The sequence below is a fragment of the Sminthopsis crassicaudata genome, chromosome 2 (genome assembly GCF_048593235.1).
Source record: "Sminthopsis crassicaudata isolate SCR6 chromosome 2, ASM4859323v1, whole genome shotgun sequence".
NCBI lineage: Eukaryota > Metazoa > Chordata > Mammalia > Dasyuromorphia > Dasyuridae > Sminthopsis > Sminthopsis crassicaudata.
Genome location: NC_133618.1, coordinates 318,369,974 through 318,393,071, shown reverse-complemented (window position 1 = coordinate 318,393,071; position 23,098 = coordinate 318,369,974). Strand labels below are relative to the sequence as shown.

The window sequence follows — 23,098 nt, the reverse complement described above, 5'->3', positions numbered from 1 at the left end:
AGAAACATTGTACATTAGTCAGGAAATTTAAATGAATAACCATGAAAGGACTTTATCTGATCATTTTAAACATTTTTAATAAAAATAATTGCATATTGGACTTATGTGAATTATAGGTAGATGGTTTCAAAACAAGAGAGAGAATTGAAAAGTGTAAGAAAGCAAATCTTAGACTAAAAATTAGGAATCATAAGTGAATAAAATGGATTTCTCTTGTCAAAAAAACAATCAGATAACTTTTACTGGCAGTGAGTTTGTTTTTATTATGCAAAGCAATATTATTTCAGTTAGACAGTAAAAGTAGTGAAAGTTAAGATTTTGTTTTTATTTTTATTCCTTGCAGGATCAGATGACAACAATCTGAATTCCATCTTTTATGAGCATTTAACCCGTTCCTTACAGCATAGTCTGTGTGGAGATTTATTGCTTGGACGATGGGGAAACTACAGTACTGGGGACTGTTTCATTCTTGCTTCTGATTATCTCAATGCATTGGTCCATCTTATAGAAATAGGCAATGGTCTTGTCACTTTCCAACTGAGGGGACTTGAATTTAGAGGTAAGGTACTTAACTACTTTATTTCCAAAGTTGCATGTGCCTTAGTTTGCATGTTTTATTTGTTGATAACCTAAATCCCAAAGTAGATGTTAAGATAAAATGAAGCCCTAGCTTTTGGAATGGAAAAATATAAAAAATAAAAATAATAACTTTTGTTCAATTACATATTTAGGAAAACATCTTAAACTGCCTCTATATATGAAGGTGATGCTGCTGATATACCATGAATAGTTTGAATTATTTTTCCTGCATTATATGGATTGATTTATATTTATTGAGGTGTAAGTTTTAGTCATAAAATTCCTTTTAAAAGTATATAATAGAAATTCATTACTATAGTGAAACAGGACCCAAGAATAGCTTCTTATCCATTAATGATGTACGGTCCATCTCTCTGACACTTTGTACATTGATGAATCGATTTTCCTCCAAAATTGGAGGAAATTCTCCAACTTTCAACTCATAGTTCTTATATTTTTCTGTATTCTTAGGCATTGTAGCTACTGTTGGATATTCAGTTCTCTTCCCATATGATTTTCCCCATATTTTGTTTTTATTAGACTGATGTATAAATTCTCAATTCATTTGTCCCTGTCAGAAGTTAGAATCAGAGAATTATGGAGCTGGAAATCACCTTATGGAACATCTAATACAGTTTTTACATTCCATAAATGAAGAAATTGAAGTTCAGGAATATTGAATAAATGAAAAAGTCTTTTAAATTATTTAAATTTAAATTATTAAATTATTTAAATTATTACTTAAGGGAAATGACACATATAAGAAAATCTGGAAATGTCTGTAAACCCCAAAGCTTCAGAGGTTGATGACAAGGCTCAGGAATCCTCATGGCACATCAATAGGTTACATGACATTTCCCAGGGCTTTGGACAACATATCATCAAAGCAGTCATTAAGAACTGGTGGCTCTCCATTTTACCATAAGCTTGCAATTTGTATCCATAACTGCACTAGGTATTATAAAACACTTATTTATATTTTGAAAATAAATGTCTATTACTGGACTCTCAATAGTTCTAGTATTTGGAAAAACTTAATGGAATATTTTAAAAGTTTTACTTTAGAAATAAAATTTGGGATTTGGCTTTGTTACATATTAGAATTTTTTAAAAAATTCATTTATTGAAATGAGACTTTCTTAGAAAGAAAGAAGCAATAATTCATCAATCTATTAATTATGTATAAAGTATTTTTATCCAGATCTATAATTTTACTGGTTCAAAGGAGTCCTTCCCCCTGCCTAAGAAACTGTTAAAAACAAGTGTGTTGATTTTTAATCCCCTCAGATTATCTGGAGAACTGACATAAATTTGTAATCTTAGTGTCAGATAGTAATTCATGTATGTATATACATATACACATAAACACATACTTATACATGTGTATTGGGGAGACTCAAAAACAGCAGCGGATATTGAGGGGAACAATCAGTTGGATAATTCAGGAAAAGATGGGATTAAGAGTGCAAATAGAAGAGGGGTTTGCTTTGGTAAGGAGAAGCCTTTTTATTAGAATCAGGAGTGCAGGAAGAAATAATGGGAGATAATGTGAGATGAGAAGGGGGAAAGAAGAAATTTGTTAGATGTTCATAATTTTGTTGGTGAAGTATGAATCTAGGTCCTGAGCTGAGATGATGTGGCTTTTTGGAGACTGGAAGGAGAGATGATAAGGTTTAGAATAGCCACAGTATTGGGTTTCATAGGAATAGAATAGATTTATTGTCATGAGTGTACAGTTTAGAAAACAATCTAAATTTGTAATGAATCAGCAGTTTTTTGACTTCCTTCAGCAGCAATGAATGTGGACACAGATGGATGATGGGAATATTATAAGATTAGGAACTGGCAAGTTCCAGTAAGCAACAAAAGTGTTAAGAGCAGAGAACTGTGTAGAGTTAAACAGGTTTTTCAAGAAGTTAAAGGAGCAGTTAAAGTTAAGAGACAAAAAGACTATCTGTGTTGGTGAGATAGAATGGAGGTATAGGTCAAAGGAACCAAGTAGATTGAGGAACTGAAAAGTTAGTATATTTATGTAGATAGCAATTTCCTTGTTGAAATTCCCTTCTGGAATTTCCCTCAGGAATTGGCAGACTCAAAAGTAGTACAATGAGCTAGATAATGAACTCATTGAGAAAAGAAAAATAACATATGGGTTGGTAGCTACCATGATCTGGGTTGGATGATACTAGATGTGACACTGAGAAGCAAGTAGTACTTCATTTCTTCCACCATGACCAGTGAATTAGGGTTTGAGAGAAAGCATTGCCTCAGGAGTAGGTCTCTTAAGCAAATATTTATATACATACCTAATTGTCTAGAACTTTTGCCTGTTCCAGTTAAGATATTGCTTCTGAGATATTAAATGGTCAGAGTTTTATTGCATGGTGGGGGTTTTTTGGTAGATGGTTGACTATCTCTTAATTATGTTTCTTTTAAGATAAGATTAATTAGTTTAGATTTAGATAGAGAAAATATAATTTAAAAAACAAAATTCTGCTGAATAGTAGCCACACACAAATAATCAGCAGGTGACTTGAATTTTTGTCAGCAACATAAACTATATTTCTTAAAGTGATAGAAGATTTCAGGATTTGTGGGACTTTTACTTATTTATTTTAATTTTAATCCTTGACATTTTCTATTTATCCACTTCAGTTTTTTTTTTTTTTCCTTTGTAATGGTGTTTTTTCTTAAAGGTACTTACTGCCAGCAACGAGAAGTAGAAGCCATTACTGAAGGAGTAGATGAAGATGATGGCTTTTGTTGCTGTGAACCTGGTCATCTTCCTCACATGCTCTCCTTTAATGCTGCATTTAGTCAACGCTGGCTAGCTTGGGAGGTTCTCGTCACCAAGTATGTGCTGGAAGGCTACAGCATCACTGACAATAGTGCAGCTTCTATGCTGCAAGTATTTGATCTTCGGAAAATACTCACCACATATTATGTTAAAGTAAGGGTTTTGAAGAACATATTAAGATATGATAATTTAAAATATAAATGATCTTTGGCATCCCAAAGCAGTTAACAAAATATTTACAAAGTCACATTATTCATTTCTTCAATAAAACTTCATTGAAGCATACAATATTAAAGATACGATACAAAGAATGGCTATCTCTTCAGTTAGTTATGTATTTTACAAAAATACAGTTTCCAAAAATGTATTTGGTCTCCCATTTAAAAATGTGCACAAAGTTTGAGTGATCAAAATAAGATAAATTTCATGCCTTCCTAAGATTATATGGGTACTTTGCCAGAACATGATAAAATATACTATTATCCAAGTTGAAATGTGCTCTCACTTTAACAAGTTACTCTTTTTATTCCTTCCTCCTTGATTCACTATTTCATTCCCCTCAGAAGCTATTACAGACTTCCTCAAGTCTCCCACTATAATATCCAGGCTAGCTTTCTGGAGGTCCTCCAGACAGGCTTTGATTTCAGCAGGATAGCCACCACGAGGATGGTCAGGAATAGAGTCTAAAGTCTTTATTTGTTTCCTTCGCAGTCTGTTTCTTCACAGTCTATTCACTCTGACTGTGTCCCCAGTTCTCTCAGTCTTTAAATACCCTATTATAATTACATTATTACAGCATATTTATTATGTGTGAACTAGAGAACCATTCATTATATCACTATACTAAGCCCTAAGTATATATGTAAACTAGAGAACCATTATCTCATCAATCACACTGAGTTAACATTTTGTTGTAAGTATTCTTGTTTCTTTGGAGCTCTGGCCCTCTTTATCTCCTGCTTTCTTTTGTTTTAGAACACGTTACTCCCTCCCTGATTTCTCAGGAAGGGAGGTGAAAATGCCCCCAAAAAGGAGGTGATCATGTGTTCCCTGACTTTTCAGGGAGGTGAGAACACCAAATTAGATAGTTAGCAGGATTCCTCTGGACTGAAGGGTCTTACTTGAAACGGGTATACAAAAATCCATCATCATGGGAGGTATTACACAAGCACAGAGTAATATAACATAGGTTAGTAGTGATGTAACAAACAATATAAATCAACATGAGGAATCATACATGTCTATAAGTCCTAGAAGGAGGATAAATAAACAACAGTCCTTCAGCAGTCAAGAGATAGTCCAAAACCAATCTATTGCTCATTGCTTCACATGTCAGGAAATCCATTGATTCCTGCAGATTTTGAAGTTCTTCAGCAGCCTCATTAACAATTTTTGATGTTCATGAATCAATTGTCATGTTTTTTCAGTGGCACTTGTAGTCAGAGATGGAACCATCTAATGTTTCTTGGGTCTTTTCCTTTGTTTCGAGAATCTTATTTTTCTTTCTCTGATGGACAAGGCGAATACGGCTCATTGGCAACAGCTGATTCCTTCTCCATCTGTAGAGATACAAGAAAAACCTTCTCCCCCTAGCAGTTAACCTATCTGGTCCCTTCCATTCACCACTTTCTGGATTTTTCCACATCACCTGGCAGTTATCTAAAGATAGTGGAGCTGCTTACACTGCCCTTCTGGGGGTATATAAAACTTATCTGCTGGAGGCAGTGCATCTTTATCAAAAATAAAAAAAATTAATGTTTAGAGAGCTAAATTTAGAAGTTCTCTAGGATTATCTGTGGCTCCTCTTTTTGTTTTTGGAGGAGCATCTTGATGTCTGTTTCTCTTCTCTACTATTACCTATCCTTGAGGATTAAAAGGTATACCAGTGGTGTGTGAAATCTTATACTGTGCGCAAAAGTGCGCAAAATGTTTAGAAGTATATGTAGGTCCATTGTCTGTTTTTATTGCTTGTTGCATACCATAATTGCAAAAGCTTGTATAAGGAATTGAGTGACCAACTCAGGCTGTCCCTTTTGCTGCTGCTATTGCAAAAGTAAATCCTGAAAAGGTGTCTCCTACAAAATGGATAAAAGACAGACGACCAAAAGATTTATAGTGGGTCACATCTATTTGCCAAATTTTATTTAGTCTCAAACCACGAGGATTTTTCCCTGGAGGGAGTGTAGGAGCGTGGGAAGAAAGGCAAGCTGGACAGGCTTTTACTATGCTCCTGACTTCCTCTCTTGTTATCCCAAATTGTAAACGTAAAGCTCAAGCAGCCTGATGATTTTTAGAATGAGATTCTTGGGCTGCCTGAAATAAAGGAGTATTGGCCAACATGGTTAGAAGGCTATCTGCCTTTGAATTTCCATAAAAAATAGGACCTGGAAATCCACTTTGAGAGTAAGATATAAATCTTATGTGAATGCTGTCTCACTAGCTCTTGAAGTTCCTTAAAGAGCTGATATATATTAGAAGCAACAAATTTTATTTGGGCTGTGGCAATTCTATCACACCTACTGAATAGACTGAATCAGATATTATATTTATATCTTCTGGATAATAAGCGCTAGAATGATTGCATACAATTAATTCTCTCTTCTACTCTTACTGTCCCCATTTCCTGCCCTCTTTTCAACCTTTTTCAATCTGAGTTCTGACTTCATTTTTCATTCTTTTCTCTACAAAATTACTAATAAAGTTCTAGTTGCCCAGTCTGATAACCCTTTCTCATTTTTTATCATTCTTGATCTCTCTTCCCCATTTGAAAAATTCTCTTATATATTCTTTTCTTCTTCTGTTTTGTTTTTGATACTCCCATCTCCTAGTTCTTCTAACTACTCTTTGTGAGACTCCTTTTTCTGATTTATTATCCAAATCCTAATCCCTTGTGGTTGTACTCTAATGGTCCTTCCTGAGCCCCTATTTCTCTTGATATATTTCCTCATTTTTTTTCATTAGTCTTGGAGGATTCCTTCTTTTGGCGACTTGTTTAGTTCTTGTATGTTTGATTAATAGAGCTATAAATCCAACCCTAGTCTTTCCCTTGAGCTTTAATCCCATTGCCTTTTAGACATTTTCAAAGTAGATATCCCATAGAAATCTCAGATTCAGTATCTCTAAAAACAGAATTTATTATCTTTTGCCTCAGTCCTCTTCTAAATCTCCCTTTTTCTGAAAGCACCACCATTCTTGAGGAATCGAGTGACACCTAGGTTGTGAGTCTGAAAAGTATTGCCTTTGACAATGATAGATAAGTTTAGAGTAGGGAACAGTTTAAGGAGAAAATTAATTAGTTTATCTGTTTTTTAATATATTATATTTAACATTTACTGGGCATAAAGTTTAGATATCTGAAATGCAGTTAAAAGATGCAAAACTGGAGGTCAGTAGATTTATGAGTCAACAATTATGAGATTTGGAACTATCTGTTAGCTGTTGAGCTCACCAAGTAAAGTGTAGTGTAAGAAGAAAAGAAAGTGACCTAGGATAGGACTCTATTGGACAGTATGGCCTAGAGGAGGATCTCAGAGAAGAAAACTGAAAATGAGCAATCAGATAAGAGAGAAATATCTCCAAAAAACTAGAAAATGACTATCTGATTATTTCCAAAAGGCCTGGAGAGACTTACATGAACTGATGCTGAGTGAAATGAGTAAGACCGACCAGGAGATCATTGAATATTTCAGCAACAATACTGTTTAATGATCAATTCTGATGGATGTGTCCATTTTCAACAATGAGATGAATCAAATCAGTTCCAATAGAGCAGTAATGAACTGAACCAGCTTCACCCAGTGAAAGAACTCTGGGAGATGACTATGAACCACTACATAGAATTCCCAATCCCTCTAATTTTATTCGCCTGCATTTTGGATTTCATTCACAAGCTAATTGTACAGTGTTTCATAGTCCGATTCTTTTTGTACAGCAAAACAACTGTTTGGATATGTATACACATATTGTATTTAATTTATACTTTAACATATATAACATGTATTGGTCAACCTGCCATCTGGGGGGTGGGGGAGGAAGGGAAAAATTAGAATAAAAGTTTTGGCAATTTCCAGTTTTGTAAAATTGTCCATGCATATATCTGGTAAATAAAAACTATTAAAATTAAAAAAAAAAAAAAAAAGAAAAAGAAAATGACTATCCGAGAACTAAGGAGAGGACAAGAGGATCAAGGACTGAGAACAGATCATTGGACTTACAATTAAAAGAATACCAGCAACTTTCCACTCTAGTCTATTCTTCACACTTTTTTGAAGTCAAGAAGCATTTATTAAATATCCTTTATGTATCAGGCACTGTGGTAAGGGCTAGTGATTAAAAGGGCAAAAAACACAAATAAAAAACTATCCCTGTTCTCAAATTCACAGTCTTGTGATAGCTATAAGAATAGACAAGAGCAAGCAAAGGTGAACAGAAAAGTGAACAAGGTACATTCAAAATAATCTTAAAGGGAAGTCACTATTATAAAGTGTTACAGAAATGAAAAGGAAGAAATACTGTAGAATTTCTGGATTGCAGAATATGTGAGGAAAGTAAGGTATAGGAAAATTTGAAAGAGAAAGGAAGGAACTCATTCTGGTTTTTCTTCCTATTTTTATTAGTATTACCTAGTCTTCTTTACTTGTCTTTAATTCTTTGTCTTAATTTTCATCCCTAATTTCCTATACATAATGCTTTTCTTTTCTCCTGCATTCTCTTTTCACAATCTTATTAGTTCCCATAGGCTTAATTATTATTTTTGTAGCTTTTCTCTAAATCCCTATGTCCAGCTATAATCTCCTTAATTCCAGTCCTACATCACCAGCTTCCTGTTTCACTGCATGTCTTGTAGATACCTTAAATATATGTCAAACCATTCCCTGTTCAAAATCCATCCCTCCTTCAAACCATTTCTATTGCAGACATCACCATCTTTCTAGTAACCCAGGTTTGTAACCTTGGAGTCCTTGGCTCTTTCCTGCACCTTCCTATATCCAATTAGCTATCAAATCTTGTCAGTTCTACCTGCTCCTTATCTTTCTCAATCATCACCTTTTCTCCACTCACACAGCCTGCACCACATTTCAGACCCATCTTAAAATCACCTATTTAGTTGAACTCTGCTTCGAATCTTACCCTTTTTTTAACTGCCATATAGCTGCCAAGTTGACATTTCTAAGGCACAGATGTGACCATGTCAGTCACCTACTAAAAATTCTTCAATGGCTCTGTTGCCTCTGGGAGAAATTTTTTAAAATGTTCACTTGTTGTTCTAATCTCTTCCTTCTATGGTTCCCACTTACCCTTCCAGCTATATTTCATCTTACTTTTTCCTTCATGCATCTAAGTCTATCAAACTGAACTGTTAGCTATACCCTGTCATTGACATTCCATCATTTGTTACCATTCCTTTGCAATGGTGTTTCCCCCACATCTAGAATTTACTTCTCCCTCACCTTTATTTTTTAGAATCCTTTTGGAACACATTTTTCTAAACACAGATTATGTGCCACCTTCTAACCAAGGCCTTCTCTCAAACTCTTGAAATTATTTTTTTTATTGACTCATCTAGTGTACACTTTGCATTTTCCCACTTCTACTTTCCCCAAAAAGAATATAAGCTTTTTAATGATAGTCTTTATCTCCAATCTTTAGAAAAATGCTTTGCATGTGATAAGTACTTAATGTTTTAATTTGGTTTTGCATTTTGAGGTTTTGTTATTGCTGTGTTACAACATTTTTTTTGTTATTGCTGCAATGTAGGGTATCATCTATTATGTTACAACCTCCTCCAAACTAGAAGAATGGCTGGCCAATGAGACAATGCAGGAAGGACTACGCTTATGTGCTGACCGCAATTATGTTGATGTAGACCCTACATTTAATCCAAATATTGATGAAGATTATGATCATCGGCTAGCGGGCATATCCAGAGAAAGTTTTTGTGTGATTTATCTCAACTGGATTGAATATTGCTGTTCTCGAAGAGCAAAGGTAGGTATGCTTCAGTATGCTTTGTACCCTTCTATCATAGTTTCTCTCCTATGTATATTGCTCACAGTATTTGTTAAATATGTGTGGAATTAAGTTGGATAATTTTTTATATATTTTCATCATGACCCATATATTTGGCTATTAAGACAGTTAAGTAAACTTCATGTTTATGAGGAAATAAGAATAGCCTAGCTATTAACCCTCAATATTGTTTATTGGAAGTTTTTTTATTGAATAATAAAATGCCACTTTTTCCCTAAAGGTATAATAAACTATTCTATATGCATATATTATAGTTAATAATGGTAATTTTATTTCTATTCTCTCAACTGATGATGGATAAATTATCTACTTTTATCATGTAGAACTGCTTGTTATAAGCTAGGGTTTCTCAATAGTCTTTATTGTAGTAAAAGGTATATTTACTTATTATTAGGATGAATACTTCTGTTGGAAACTATTAGAAAACTGATTTTAAAAGTTTTCTACTTGGTAAACTATAAAATAATGATTTTTATTATATTACATTTTTATAGCACCATATTAAATCTTGGGATCACAAAGTATTCATAGCTTATGTTAATGATTCACTTTCTCTTAAAACTAAATTTATTTTTATTTGGATTTTTGTTTGAGAATTCCTTTATTTTATCTTTCTACTTGAATGAGCCTTCCTTTCAGCCTGAATTATTAGGTAATTATCCATTCTCTTGCTTTTTTCCACTTTTTTCCAAAGCCACTAGATGCAGATAAAGATTCTTCCCTAGTAACTCTTTGTTATGGACTCTGTGTTCTGGGGCGAAGAGCTTTAGGCACTGCTGCTCATCATATGTCTAGGTAAGAAAATATCCCCTCTTTTTTTTTTTTTTTTTTTTTAAGATGACAGTGGGATGAAGTATATCATCTCTTTATAACAGTGTCAGTATTTTAATCTACAGAAATCACCATTTTTATTAGTTTAAATTCAATAGCTAAAAAGAGTTAATATTCTCATGACTTATGAAATTTATGCTGAGTATAGTCAAACAGAAAATACTTGATAAAAAAATTTAATTATTGTAGCATGACATTTATCCAATTCACTATACAGTGTACTAACATTATAAAACTAATTCTTTTCTGTAGTATTTTCTTGTAGTATTATTCTGTAGTATTTTCTTGTTTTAAAATATATTTAAAATTAATTAAATTAAATTAATTTAAAATAAATTTATACCTCTTATTTTTAAATATACTAAAACCATCATTTTATCAAGAAATTTTGAAATGTGATTTACTTTGTACAATTCTTTCACATAGTTACAAAATTAGCATTTATAAAATACGAGACTGATTGTTTACTCAAAAACTTTGGTGACAGAAATTTTGCACTTTCTAGGATAAAATATGAATTTTTTCCTTTGTCACTTAAAACCCCTCCCAATTTGTCTCTCATAGTTTCAGATAACTCGCCTTCACACATACGACATTCATACTATCAGCCTATTTGTAGTTTCCCAAAATTGGCCTTTTGCTTTTTGATCTAATTTTTCTTGTACAGCATGACAAATATGGAAATACGTTAAGAAGAATTGCACATGTTTAACCTATGTTAGATTTTTTGCTGTCTATGGGAGGGGTGGGGGAAAAGGAGAAAGAAAAATTTAGAATACAAGGTTTTGCATAGGTGAATGTTGAAAACTATCTTTGCATGTATTTGGAAAAATAAAAAGCTATGAAAAAATTTAAGCTGGAACAAATAGCTCCCCTCAAAAGCTACTCTGCCTTACTACTGTGTTCCTAGAACTTGTCTCCCCTTTATTTTTTAATCCTTTCTTTCCCTGTGCTTTTCTTTCCTTTCTCTTCCCATTCATACTGATTTGTGTTTATCAATGTCTGTCTCCTCTGTAACTCCCTTTTCTCTTCCTTTTTCACCATTCCTTCTATTCCCTCTTTATATCTTCTCCACTTCTAATTATTAGGTCTGAAATATATTTTTACTTTTTGTTTTTGCTGAGAACAGTTTTATGATTCCTTTTCCTAATTTAAAAATTGAGCAAGTTGAATATTTGGTTTCTACTTCTAAGGAAGAAAAGATAAGTTGTTTCTCTGTATATTATCATCAGTTGATTTTTTTTTTCCCCTCATGATTAATGAGAGAGACAGAAGGAGAGAGGAAAAAGAAGTAAACTAATAAATCATTTATTAAATTCCTTTTAAGTGCTGAGCATTGTACTAAATCCTTTAAGAAATCTCATTTGTTCTTCACAATAATCCTAGAAGGTAGATGTTATTATGATGGCCATTTTATAATTAAGGAAATTAAGGCAGACATTGATTAATTGACTTTTTCAGGTTTAAAAAGCTAGTATTTGGATTCGAGTTTTCTTGATTTTAGTCCCCAATACCTAAACCATCTAACTGCTAAATATTTTTTAAATTACCCTTCAAAGTAATTGTTTTTAAGCATTACAAATTTAAATAGTATTGTAGTGTCTTTCTGTTTTTTCAAAGCTTCTATGAAAACTTCCTTCATCCTTTTAGCTAGAAAGTCTATCCCCATCCAGTTTTTAATTTCTAATGCCTCTCTGAATCCTTTTGTACAACTTGATCATATTGTAACTTGTATTAGAGTTTTATGAATTTATTTTATCTTCTCTTTTCTCATTTCCCTTATTAGAGTACATGCTCTTTGAGTGCTGGCATTGCTATACTTTTATATCTCCAGTGATGTTTAATTAATAAAATGAAAATAGTATTTAGTAAATTGTTAGATCTTTGAAAGTAGTAAAGATTAAATAAGAAATAATATTAAAGATTTTTTAAATCAGTAGCCCATAAAATTGGATTTCATATTCAGTATGAGTCAACTGGATATTAGATGGTCAAGAAAGCTAATGGACCCTTGGACTACAAGCAGAGAAGCCAGTCTTCTAGGGAATAACTCCATTGTCTTTTTCCTGAGTAAAACCATATCTAACAACAACATGTACATGTGCTTAAAAATATGAAATAAATGGAAGATGATTTAGGGAGGAGACAGCAATATTTGAGGGGACACAGAGGGCTTTGCCAGGAAAGACTGGATATAGGAAATGGGAATTAGCCTGAGCTTTTAAGGAAACCAGGGATTCCAAGAGCCTGAGATGAAGGTGATTTGTGTTACAAGCATGGGAATTAGATAGCATGTGCAAATATGAACAGAGATGAAATTTCATCTGTCTAAAAAAAACCAAAAAAACAAATAGACTAGTCTGGCTAGACCAAACTTATTTAAAAAGATTGAAAAGATAAGTTGGGGGAAATTTTTGGTAAATTTTAAATTCCAAACAGCTGTATCCTGTACTTAGTAGGAAACCATTGGAGCTTCTTAACCAAGGAAAGACAGACCTGTGCCTTTTGGCAGTTGGCCACAGGGGAATGTTGTGGCATTACTACTTGTCTGAAGTGTGGTTTTCCTTCTGGACACCAGAATGAAGAAAAGGACATTGTAAAGCAGGAAAGTGGTCATGGGAGAACAAGCAGATAGGTCGGGACCTGGAGTCCTTGTCACAAAAGGAAAAGTAACTGGGGATATTTAGTCTTCAGAAGAAAATATTTGGAGGAAAAGAGTTGTCTTCAGGTATCTGAAAGACTGGCATGCAGAAAGGGGGTTAGACTTAACTCTGCTTGCCCTCACAGCACAGAACCAGGAATAATGGGTAAGAGTCATAAAGAGTCAGATCTGACTTCGGAGAATAGTTTCGCAAAGTGCTTTTCATGTTAAAATTATTTCCTACTCAGATTCAATTCACCCTCCATTTATTCATCTTGCTATATTTTGTCCTTCTGCATTTGTTTTGGTCATGTCCAATTCCTCATGACTATTTAGGGTCATCTTGGTAAAGATGTTGGAATGGCTAACCATTTCCTTCCCCCAGCTCATTTTATAGATGAGGAAAATGAGTCAGATAAGTTAAGTGACTTTCCTAAGGTCATCCAGCTAGTCTGCATCTGATGTCAGATTTGAACTCTGGTCTTCTTTACTCTAGATGCGGCATGCCATTTTCTATCTAAGTAATTTAAAACAAATATATTTATAAAAATAAAACATAGGGAAAAAAAGTTCATTATTTTAACTTATGTTTGACACTTTTTTCTTTTAGTCTTATCTTGGTTTATTTTAAGTTGTAGACATAACCAATGTTTAATTTCTATGGATATAATAGAAGGAATTGGGGGGGGGATATATATATATATATATGCATATATAATATGACTTTCTCTCTCTCCAATAATCACAGTAATTTGGAGTCATTCCTGTATGGCTTACATGCCTTGTTTAAGGGAGACTTCCGTATTTCTTCAATCAGAGATGAATGGATCTTTGCTGACATGGAATTACTAAGAAAAGTGGTAGTCCCTGGAATCCGCATGTCACTTAAACTTCATCAGGTAAAAAAATGAGATAAAATTAAGTTAGCCATAACCTAATCTTAAATTAAACTCACTATGTCTGCTTTCCAGAGCTGATACATCAGTATGCACTATAACAATACTATTTTTACTTCACTACTACTTTTATAGAATGGGTTGGTCTAAATTAATTGATGATTTTTATAAAACTTTCTCTTGAGAAAGAGAAGTCTTCATCTCTTTGTGATGGACAGTAGGAAGTCTTCTATGGGTTTCTAATATTTTTATGTTCGACTTATTTATATTAGAAGAAAATTGATCTGTTGATGAATTTTAAAAGAATAATTTGGCATTAAGGTAATTTTAGATATGTTGCTCTAGTTCATTTGAGGATAAGAACTGTATTGGTTGTTTGCATTTGTATCCCAGCACTTAGCATAGGGCCTGGATTATAGTGCTTAATACATGGGTTGTGTTTCTCCCCCCCCCCCCCCCCCAGCCATCCATTATTTCATAATCCTTCTTCCTTTGGGTTAATGTTAGCTAACTCAAAATGCAATATTAACCTCCTCTCCAGGGTATTAGAGCTTAGCCACTCATTGAATTGCAATGTTACCGAAAATAAAAACTTTTGAGTAGAGTTAGTTGTCCTTTAACAGTCTACACAGAGTAATAAAACACTCTTGATGAGACCAGATAAAGCTTTTAAGCACCTCTAAATCATTTAGAGAATATATCCCCAAATAAGTGCTGATACTTCTAATAACTCAACTTGACATTGTTATCAGATCTGATCATAACTATGATATGACTCATTGAAATGCATCTGCTGAGCTCAGCCATCATCATGTCTCTATTATTCTTTTGGAATAAAGGTTAAATTGCTCATTAAGTGATTTGACTATAGTTTAAATGTTGTAATGAAGTTGTTAAATTTTTTAGTTTCTGTTAAAAGCTTTATTAAAATGAAGGTATCATAAAAAAAAAAAAAATTCTATGAAGTATGGTTCATTGTTTTTTAAGGATACTAGTTAGGGGCAGCTAGGTGGCGCAGTGGATAGAGCACCAGCCCTGAATTCAGGAGGACCTGAGTTCAAATCTGTCTCAGACACGTTAGAGAAGGGAAAAATCCATTTGGGATTAGGTAAATTTCTCCAATTAATTCCTGTAGCCAGGAAACAAAAATAGTATCTAAATGATTAAAATACTAGTGCTTTAGTTTAAAACATTTGGCAGGTAAAAATTTCAAGCAAGTGTTTGTTTTATAGATAGCTACTCTATGATGCAGAATTTTTTTTTTACAAAGCAAAATTCTCCAAATGCAAAACTCATTTTCAGGAGGCAGCTAGGTGGCGCAGTGGATAGAGCACCAGCCTTGAATTCAGGAGGACCCGAGTTCAAATATGTCTCAGACATGTAATACTTCCTAGCTGTGTGACCCTGGGCAAGTCACTTAACCCCAGCCTCAGGGGGAAAAACAACAACAACAACAACAACTTCATTTTCAGATTATATTATTCCTGTGAAATAATTTGCAACATGTTGCTAACTTCCGTTAGTAAGAGAAGAAATTTTAATCATAATATGTCTTAGTATCATATCTGGACTCTTATCAGTGGCCTCCCAATTGAATTCCTTGTCTTCATTCTGTGCACACTTCCTGAAGTGCTACTTTGAGCAGTTTACTCTACCTTTAGTAAATCTTCCATTGTTTCTTAACGCTTTGCAGATTAAGTCCAGAGTCCTTACCATGACACTAAATACTGACCTGTTTGTCCATCTTTGTCTCTATTCACTTGTGCATCAAATTGGTGTATTCATTATCTGTCTGTCATGTGCTTGTACAATTTGACCCTTATACCTTTACTCATGTGCTTCTGCCTGCCTTAAATGCCCTCTTTCAGTCACTGCTTCTTGAAATCCTAATCATCTTTGGCTGTGTGTCCCAAGTTTTTCCAGTATGAATGAAATGAGTATTACATTCAGAAAAGATTGAAAATTCAATGGAGCCTTTATGGAGCTTTCTGGAGCCCTAAACTTTAGAGTCACTTTTCACTTGGATTACAGTCCCACAGGGCATAAATGCCTCTGGAGTAGCCCTTTTTCAAGAATCATTTCTCTCCTTTGCTTTAGTCAAGAATACTTACTTTTTTTTTTTTTTCTGAGGCAATTGGGGTTAAGTGGCTTGCCCAGCTAGGACACAGGAAGTGTCTGAGATCAGATTTGAACTCAGGTCCTCCTGACTTTAGGGCTGGTGCTCTATCCACTGAACCACCTAGCTGCCCCAAGAATACTTTTTAAAGTCAGGGTCATACTGATAATTATGGATAAGCTTTAATGGGAACACTTAGAATTGAAAGGGCCTGAAACCTATCATTCTAGGGAAAGGAGTTAAAGGCTAATAACAACTTAGCTACAGCTGAGGCAGAACCTTTAGCCAGTACCAAAGCAGCAGGCCTTTTTCCTCTTTGAATTATACAAATTATACCAAGCTAGCCTGCCACAAGCAGTTATCAGCAATCATAAAAGCATTAAATTAGCGACTGGACTGTTAATCACATTGAAGCCCCATTAAGATTTATTGGGTAGTCATGAAGACAACAATTAAGGCCACCTAACTTCATTTTCTTTTTTTTTTTTTATAAGGTTATTAGGGTTTCAGATCAGAGGAATGCCTTAGATCTAGTCTGTCTTTACAAAAGCATTTGAAATGAATTTCACAATATTCTTATAGAACACATATTTGATGAGAAGTCACTCATGTTATAGGTTGGACCATCTTTCCTCAGCATTTGCTAGGTCACCCATCCTGTTACTATTATCAGGTCATTTCTTCGAGACTGTCGTGTTTGCATAGAATGATGTGAAGAGGGATTCCATTGTTAGGCCTTCCAGACTGTCTTTAAGACTGTCTTAACATCCCAGTACACATCTTTATCACTGCCTAGATCCTTTCCACTCCTCCATCTTCCCTGAGCTATAAAAAGTCCCATCCCTCCCAAATCAAGTTGCTCAATTAGTATCACTTTGCCTTGCCTAGCCCTATTTTGTTGAACCCATGAGCTATTTTACTTAATAAACCGTAACTTGTATGGATGTCTCTGATGTAATTTCTTTGTACTGCAAATTGAACCAATATAATTTTGTAATATTCTTTTACAATTGTGCTCTCCCAATCTATTTCATATTTCTGTCACTTCTGGTGCCTTTATTTTTATGTCTTATTTATTAGAAATAAAGCTTTTATCAGAGAAACTTGATGTAAAATTTGTTTGCTGTTAGCTTTCAGCAAAATATAGTTTCCCTGATTATCTCCTTTAATTAGGTCCATTTTTACTTTTGGCACTCATATTTGAACCCAGGTTCAAATTCGTTTCTAATATTCTTTTTACTGTCTTAGTTCTATGACTTCAAGATAGGAGTAGAATATACAAAGTTTTTATATATCAAGAAAATACATTTATGTGAAGAAGCAGAAGCAGCATTGTAATTGTATCACACTACATACTTTTAGACAGAATAATACCAACCACTAATATTTAAGGTTTATTAAGTGCTTTTCATGTATTATCTATTTTATTTGATCCCCTTTCCTGATCCCAATTACCTGCTTTCTGTCTCTTATAAATGCCTCTACTAAATATCTTAGTACATGCGTTTTCCTTTGTAGAATGTAAACTCCCTGAGGGCAGAGACTATTTGGGGGTTTTGTTTCCCTTCCACTTAGAGAAATTGCTTTACAATTAGGAATTTAACAAATATTTATTAAATTAAATATGTTCTCTACAATCCTGTGCAGTTGTGGGTATTTTTTTTTTTTTTTTTACCTGACTAGTCATTTCATAAACATTGGGAGTTTCTGGTGAGTAGCTCCCTCTGTACAAATTTGTACCATTTCTTTTTTTTTTTTTTTTTTTTCCCTTGCTAAGGTAATTAGAACCCTAATGTGACTTACCCAGGGTCACACAGCTAAAAAGTATTAAGAGTCTGAGGTCAAATTTGAACTCAAATCCTCCTGATTCAGGGGGTGCTATATCCACTGCACCACCTCACTGTCCAAGATTTGCATCTTTTTTGCAAGTCAGTTGTGGTTCTCCCTGGCAGTCATTGGAAAGGGAGCTGACCTGCCAGATCACATCGCCAGCATGGGGCAACAGCAAGACTGGTACCTAGGGCTTCCTGACCTGTAGCCTAAGTCTCTACTACATTGTTCTGTCTCTGTAGTGGTAAGTCTTTTAATTATTGTTATTTACAATTTTATGGAGTAAGAAAGAATGTCAAAAAGCTAATCTTGTTACTCCTAGCCACTTAACTTTGTATGAGGCAGAGTTTGAATCCATATTTCTCCTAAGTTGAGCAGTACTTCTACTATATCACACTACTTTTCAGAAAGAAGAAATAAATGGCACTTGAGAAACAGACCATGAATGCAGGATAATTGTAATGATGGGGGATTTCTCTTATCTAAACATCAGTTAGGGGCAGTTAGGTGGCACAGTAAATAGAACACAGCCCTGAAGTCAGGAGGACCTGAGTTCAAATATGGCCTCTGACACTTAACACTTCCTAGCTGTGTGACTCTGGGCAAGTCACTTAAACCCAATTGTCTCAGCAAAATAATAATAATAATAATAATAATAAATATCAGTTAGAGCTCTTTTCTGCCAAAAGTCAAATAGCTAATAATTTCCTGGCTTCCTTTAATGATAGTTTTAGCCTTCAAAAGACAATGGAAACTATAAAAAAAGTTCCTTTTCTGAACCATATTCTCACCCTGAAAGAAGAATTTTTATGGAAATAAGTCAAAGTTGTAGCTATTCCATATTAAAATTAATCACTGTGAGAGAAAGGAAAGTTGGAAGTAGTTTGACATGGACACCAGGTTTTAGGACAACAGTTTTCAAAGGAATGCTAGTTGGTGTCCCATAGACTAAACTTTTATGAGGGAAATCACCTCAAATGAGGCAGGGAAACTCTAAATACTAATTAATTATACACACTTGCATAGTGTTTTAAGTTTCCAAAGCACTTTCTTCATAACATGAATGTGAGGTAAATGGTTTTATTGTAGATGTATAGATAAATGGTAGATTGTAGATGTAAATTATAGATGGTAGAAGTATATTCTCTTCCATTTTACAGATGAAGAAATTGAAGCTCTAAGAGAAAAAATAACTGCTCAAGGTTTCAGAACTAGTGTAAACAGGACTTTAACACAGATCTCCTATGGATCCAGCCTTCTTTTTTACTATGCTAGCAAAAGCGACAAATATGATTCCTGATATTTCTAAGATTATAGCATACAAGAGATCTAGAATGCTACAATATTATCTCAGAACACTAGAAAGGGAAATAAATTGAGCCAGTTTTCCAAAAAAGGGAAAGGTTGGAGGCAGCAAACTATAGATCAGTAAATTTCTGATAAAATTCTAGAATGCATTATTTAAAAGAATAGGGGATTATCTATAAACAAAACAGCTATAACATTCCATTGCTTATCTTTCAGAATAGCTGGACACACCTTTCTAACTTCATTTTTTTGACAAATATGCTGGATTGTTAGAGACAGGATATTATAATCACTAGAGATTTATGGGCTTGGAGTCAGGAAGTGTTGGGTATGATGTCTTAAACAAGTAATTTTATTTTTCTGAATTCAAATAATTCTCTTGGAATCTGCATTGGTGGAGGGACACTAATCCTGAGAATTTCCCATGCTGGTGAAATTACAGCTCCCCTATACTATTTTCATATTCTAAACTTATTGATTAAAAAAAACCATCTACTATGTATATAGTGTTCAGTAAATCTAGCAAAATATTTGTTGTAGTGTTCTGTTTGGTTTTCTGGAGGTTTTTGGACTAGCCTTCATTTCAGCAGAATAATAACCATGAGAATAGCCAGGGATAAAGCCCAAATTCTTTATTGTCTCCTTGCCAGTCTAGTTTCCTTGACTGGGACCCGGGCTAGCTTTCTTGAGGACCACCATGATAGTTTCTGTCTTGAAGTCTGTCTCAGTCTGAGGGATTGTGTGCCAGCCTCCAGCCACCACAAAGGTGGGAGATAGAATGAATGTCTCTCCTTGGCTCCGAGGGCTTGGGCTCCTGCCTCCAGTCTTCTGCCTTCTCTGAGTCTGTCTCTGGCTGAGTTTGTCCCAGTTTATATGCGGTATACTGAGTATAAGCCAATCATTATATCACTAGGGAACCATTATTTGTTGTAAGATTAAATCAGTCATTAGAGAACTATTAATCATCATGCTAAACTAGATAACCATTATCTTATCAATTCCACTTAGTTCTAATACCTTGTAAGAATCCTGTTTTCAGAGTTCTGGCCCATTACAATTTGACACGCTGTTCATATAAAGAAAATGCAGAGCTATAAGCTAGTATATAGTATAATTAGGTTCAAATAAACTTACAGAGCAATCATTAATGGTTCAGTGTCAGTTTGGAAGGAAATTTGTGATGGAATGCCTCAGGGATTTGTGTTTACCCTTTTCTTTTCAACATTGTGATCATTAATTTGGAGAAAGACAAAATTGGCATGCTTATCAAATTTGCAAACCTAAGGAGAGCTAAAATGGTGGATGACAGTGTCTGGATGTATTTGATAAGTTAAAGCATAGCGACTCACATGAAAAAGATTTGGGAGTTTTATTGAACTGCAGACTCTTATGTGTCAGTAATTTGTTATGTCTGTTGAACAAGCAATTTTATTCTACAATTGTCCAGGCCATTGGAAAAAGTGGTGCTGCTACCCTGGTCCTGTGGTCAGCTCTTATTGTCACATTTAAACTGCACATACTGCTGTATAATCATCAATTTGAATGTATCAGGAATGTTAGTCTAGGAATGAGATTGGGGGGACAGCTAGGTGGCGTAGTGGATAGAGCACCAGCCTTGAATTCAGGAGGACCGGAGTTCAAATCTGGTCTCAGACACTTAACTTCTGAGCTGTGTGACCCTGGGCAAGTCACTTAACCCCAGCCTCAAAAAAAAAAAAAAAAAAGAAAAGAAAAGAAAAAGAATGCCTTTAAGTATTTGAAAAGCTCTCATGTGGAAGAAGGAGGATATTTGTTCTACTTGACTATAGCAAATGGAACTTAGAGAAATATGTTTAAATTACAGGGGCAGATTGAGATTCTGTGTAATTAGAACTATCTAAAAATTGAATAGCCTCACTCTGCAGATGAATCCCTTTCAATAGAGGTTTTCAGGCAAAGATGCAGTATTGGAAAAGAGGGTAATGAGAGAACATAGATGATGAATTGTTTTTGTTTTTTGTTTTTTTCATGAAGTTCTCGTTCCATCAGCTTCTTCATTTTCTTCATGGGTATTGATAACTAGCAATGGGGCAGTAGGTGAGGTAGAAGGGATTCTCCTTTTCTTTGCCATTTTAAAGGTGTACCTCCTTGCTGGATGAGAAATAGCAGCTGTGGGGTGGGGAGGTATGGCAAAGTTTTTTTCCCCTCAATTGTATTTTTTCTAAATATTCATTTTTGTAAAACTTTGTGTTCCAATTTTTTCTCTCTCCCTTCCTAATCTCCCCCTCTCCAAGCTAGCAATTTGATATATATTAAATATGTGCTATCTTTTTTTTTTTTTTTTTTTGCTGAGGCAATTGGGGTTATGTGACTTGCCCAGGATCACACAACTAGGAAGTGTTAAGTGTCTGAAGCCAGATTTGAACTCAGGTCTTCCTGACTTCAGGGCTGGTGCTCTATACACTGTGCCACATAGCTGCTCTAAATAAACGTTTCTATATTTGTCATGTTATGAAAGAAAAATCAGACCAAAATAGAGGAGGGGGGGGACATAAGAAAGAAAAAAGCAAACAAACAAAAAGATGAAATATTATGCTTCAATACACATTCAAGAGTCCATAGTTGTCTCTCTGGATGTGATTGGCATTTTCCATTCCAAATCTCTTGGAATTGCCTTGAATCACCTCATTGTTGAGAAGAGCCATGTTCATCAGAGTTGATCATGACATAATCTTGCTGTTGCTGTGTACAATGATCTCCTGGTTCTGCTCATTTCACTTAGCATCATGTAAATCTCCAGGTCTTTCTGAAATTAGCCTGCTCATCATTTCTTATAGAGCAATAATATTCTATTGAGCTGTGGCACACTAAAACCAGATACCTTGTTTTGAGAAAGGAAGAATTGCATTCCAGTACCCCTGTTCATATGTAAGCTGAACACTGCTGTTTCTTTCCAGAACTTCCATTTAAGGAGATGATGAGATCATAGATTTTCTTTTCCTATCCAGCTGTTCTCATCTTGGCTTTGCCATTTTATCCCCAAACCTGATATCTTTCTCTCCTTCCCTCTTGAATTTTCAGCTTCCTTTTGTATGTGTTGTCTTCTCCAAAAGATTGTGATCTTCTGGAGGGTAGGGACTGTTTATTTCATTTTTTAAAAATCCCATCACTTAACAAGTACTTTAAAAAATGTTTTTTAATTCACTAAAAGATTAGATGACCCTCTTGTCAGAAATTTTGTAAGAGTGATCCTATGAGACAGGATAAAATGGCCAGTCTCTGAGGTTCCTTATTAAATTCCATTATCATTTCAACTACTGATTTCAGCTTTTTCCTCTTGGATTTCTATACAGTTGTATGGAATTTGCAATTTGTCTTTAGTTACAATATTGTCAAGAATGGTCCATGGGTTGCTTTGAAAAGGACTGCCAATTTGTTTTTTTTTCCATTTCAACATGTAGTCCAACGTGTAGCAAAGGAAAGAAAAGAGGCCTTGGTATTCCTGCCATAACACAACCTGCCTCCACTGTCCCATAACTGGATATAGGAAGCTAGGAAGTTTTGTTCCTGAAGAGCTGAGTTTAGGAACAAACTTTTGAATAGTCTCTTGTTATTGTTCTCTTTTTATCTTCTTTGTTCTTGAACCTCACAAATCCTAAAATCTTTATGGACCATCTAAGGCAGCTGCTCAGTGAAGACTGCCAGATTGGGATCCCTCATCCAGTGCTTTTGAATTTGATGTGTCAATTATGCATCTGTAAGGGAAAATTCTAACCGGATTTGATTTTTAAAAATCATCAGAAACCTAGGAAAAATTTGTTTTTTATGACAAGCATGTATGATATATAAATATCCCTCAATATTTATATTGAGATATAATAAGAAAATATCCTTCAAAAGAAATCATTTGCATATCATTTGTTTAATATGCAAAATCATATACTCTTAAAATTGTCATAATTAATGTGTCATATAACATGTAATAAAATTAGTCATAACACAGTTATGTAAGGAAAAGAAGTCATCTTAGGCAGCAATAGCACATTAAAATTAAAGCCAGTGCTCTAAAGCTAATCCTCAGATTGGTTATC

The 23,098-nt window shown here is 34.4% G+C and overlaps 1 protein-coding gene across 6 annotated transcripts in view; it reads left to right on the top strand.

Moving 5' to 3' along the window:
• The window catches only part of PCNX1 (pecanex 1), a 228,766-nt gene that overhangs the window by 184,390 nt on the left and 21,278 nt on the right, over positions 1-23,098 (top strand). For all 6 annotated transcript variants that reach the window (XM_074290130.1, XM_074290129.1, XM_074290131.1 and 3 more), the window contains 5 exons: positions 344-559; positions 3,276-3,529; positions 9,134-9,364; positions 10,101-10,201; positions 13,627-13,777. In XM_074290130.1, coding sequence (XP_074146231.1) covers positions 344-559; positions 3,276-3,529; positions 9,134-9,364; positions 10,101-10,201; positions 13,627-13,777 — 953 coding nt within the window. The remainder of the gene's footprint in view (positions 1-343; positions 560-3,275; positions 3,530-9,133; positions 9,365-10,100; positions 10,202-13,626; positions 13,778-23,098) is intronic.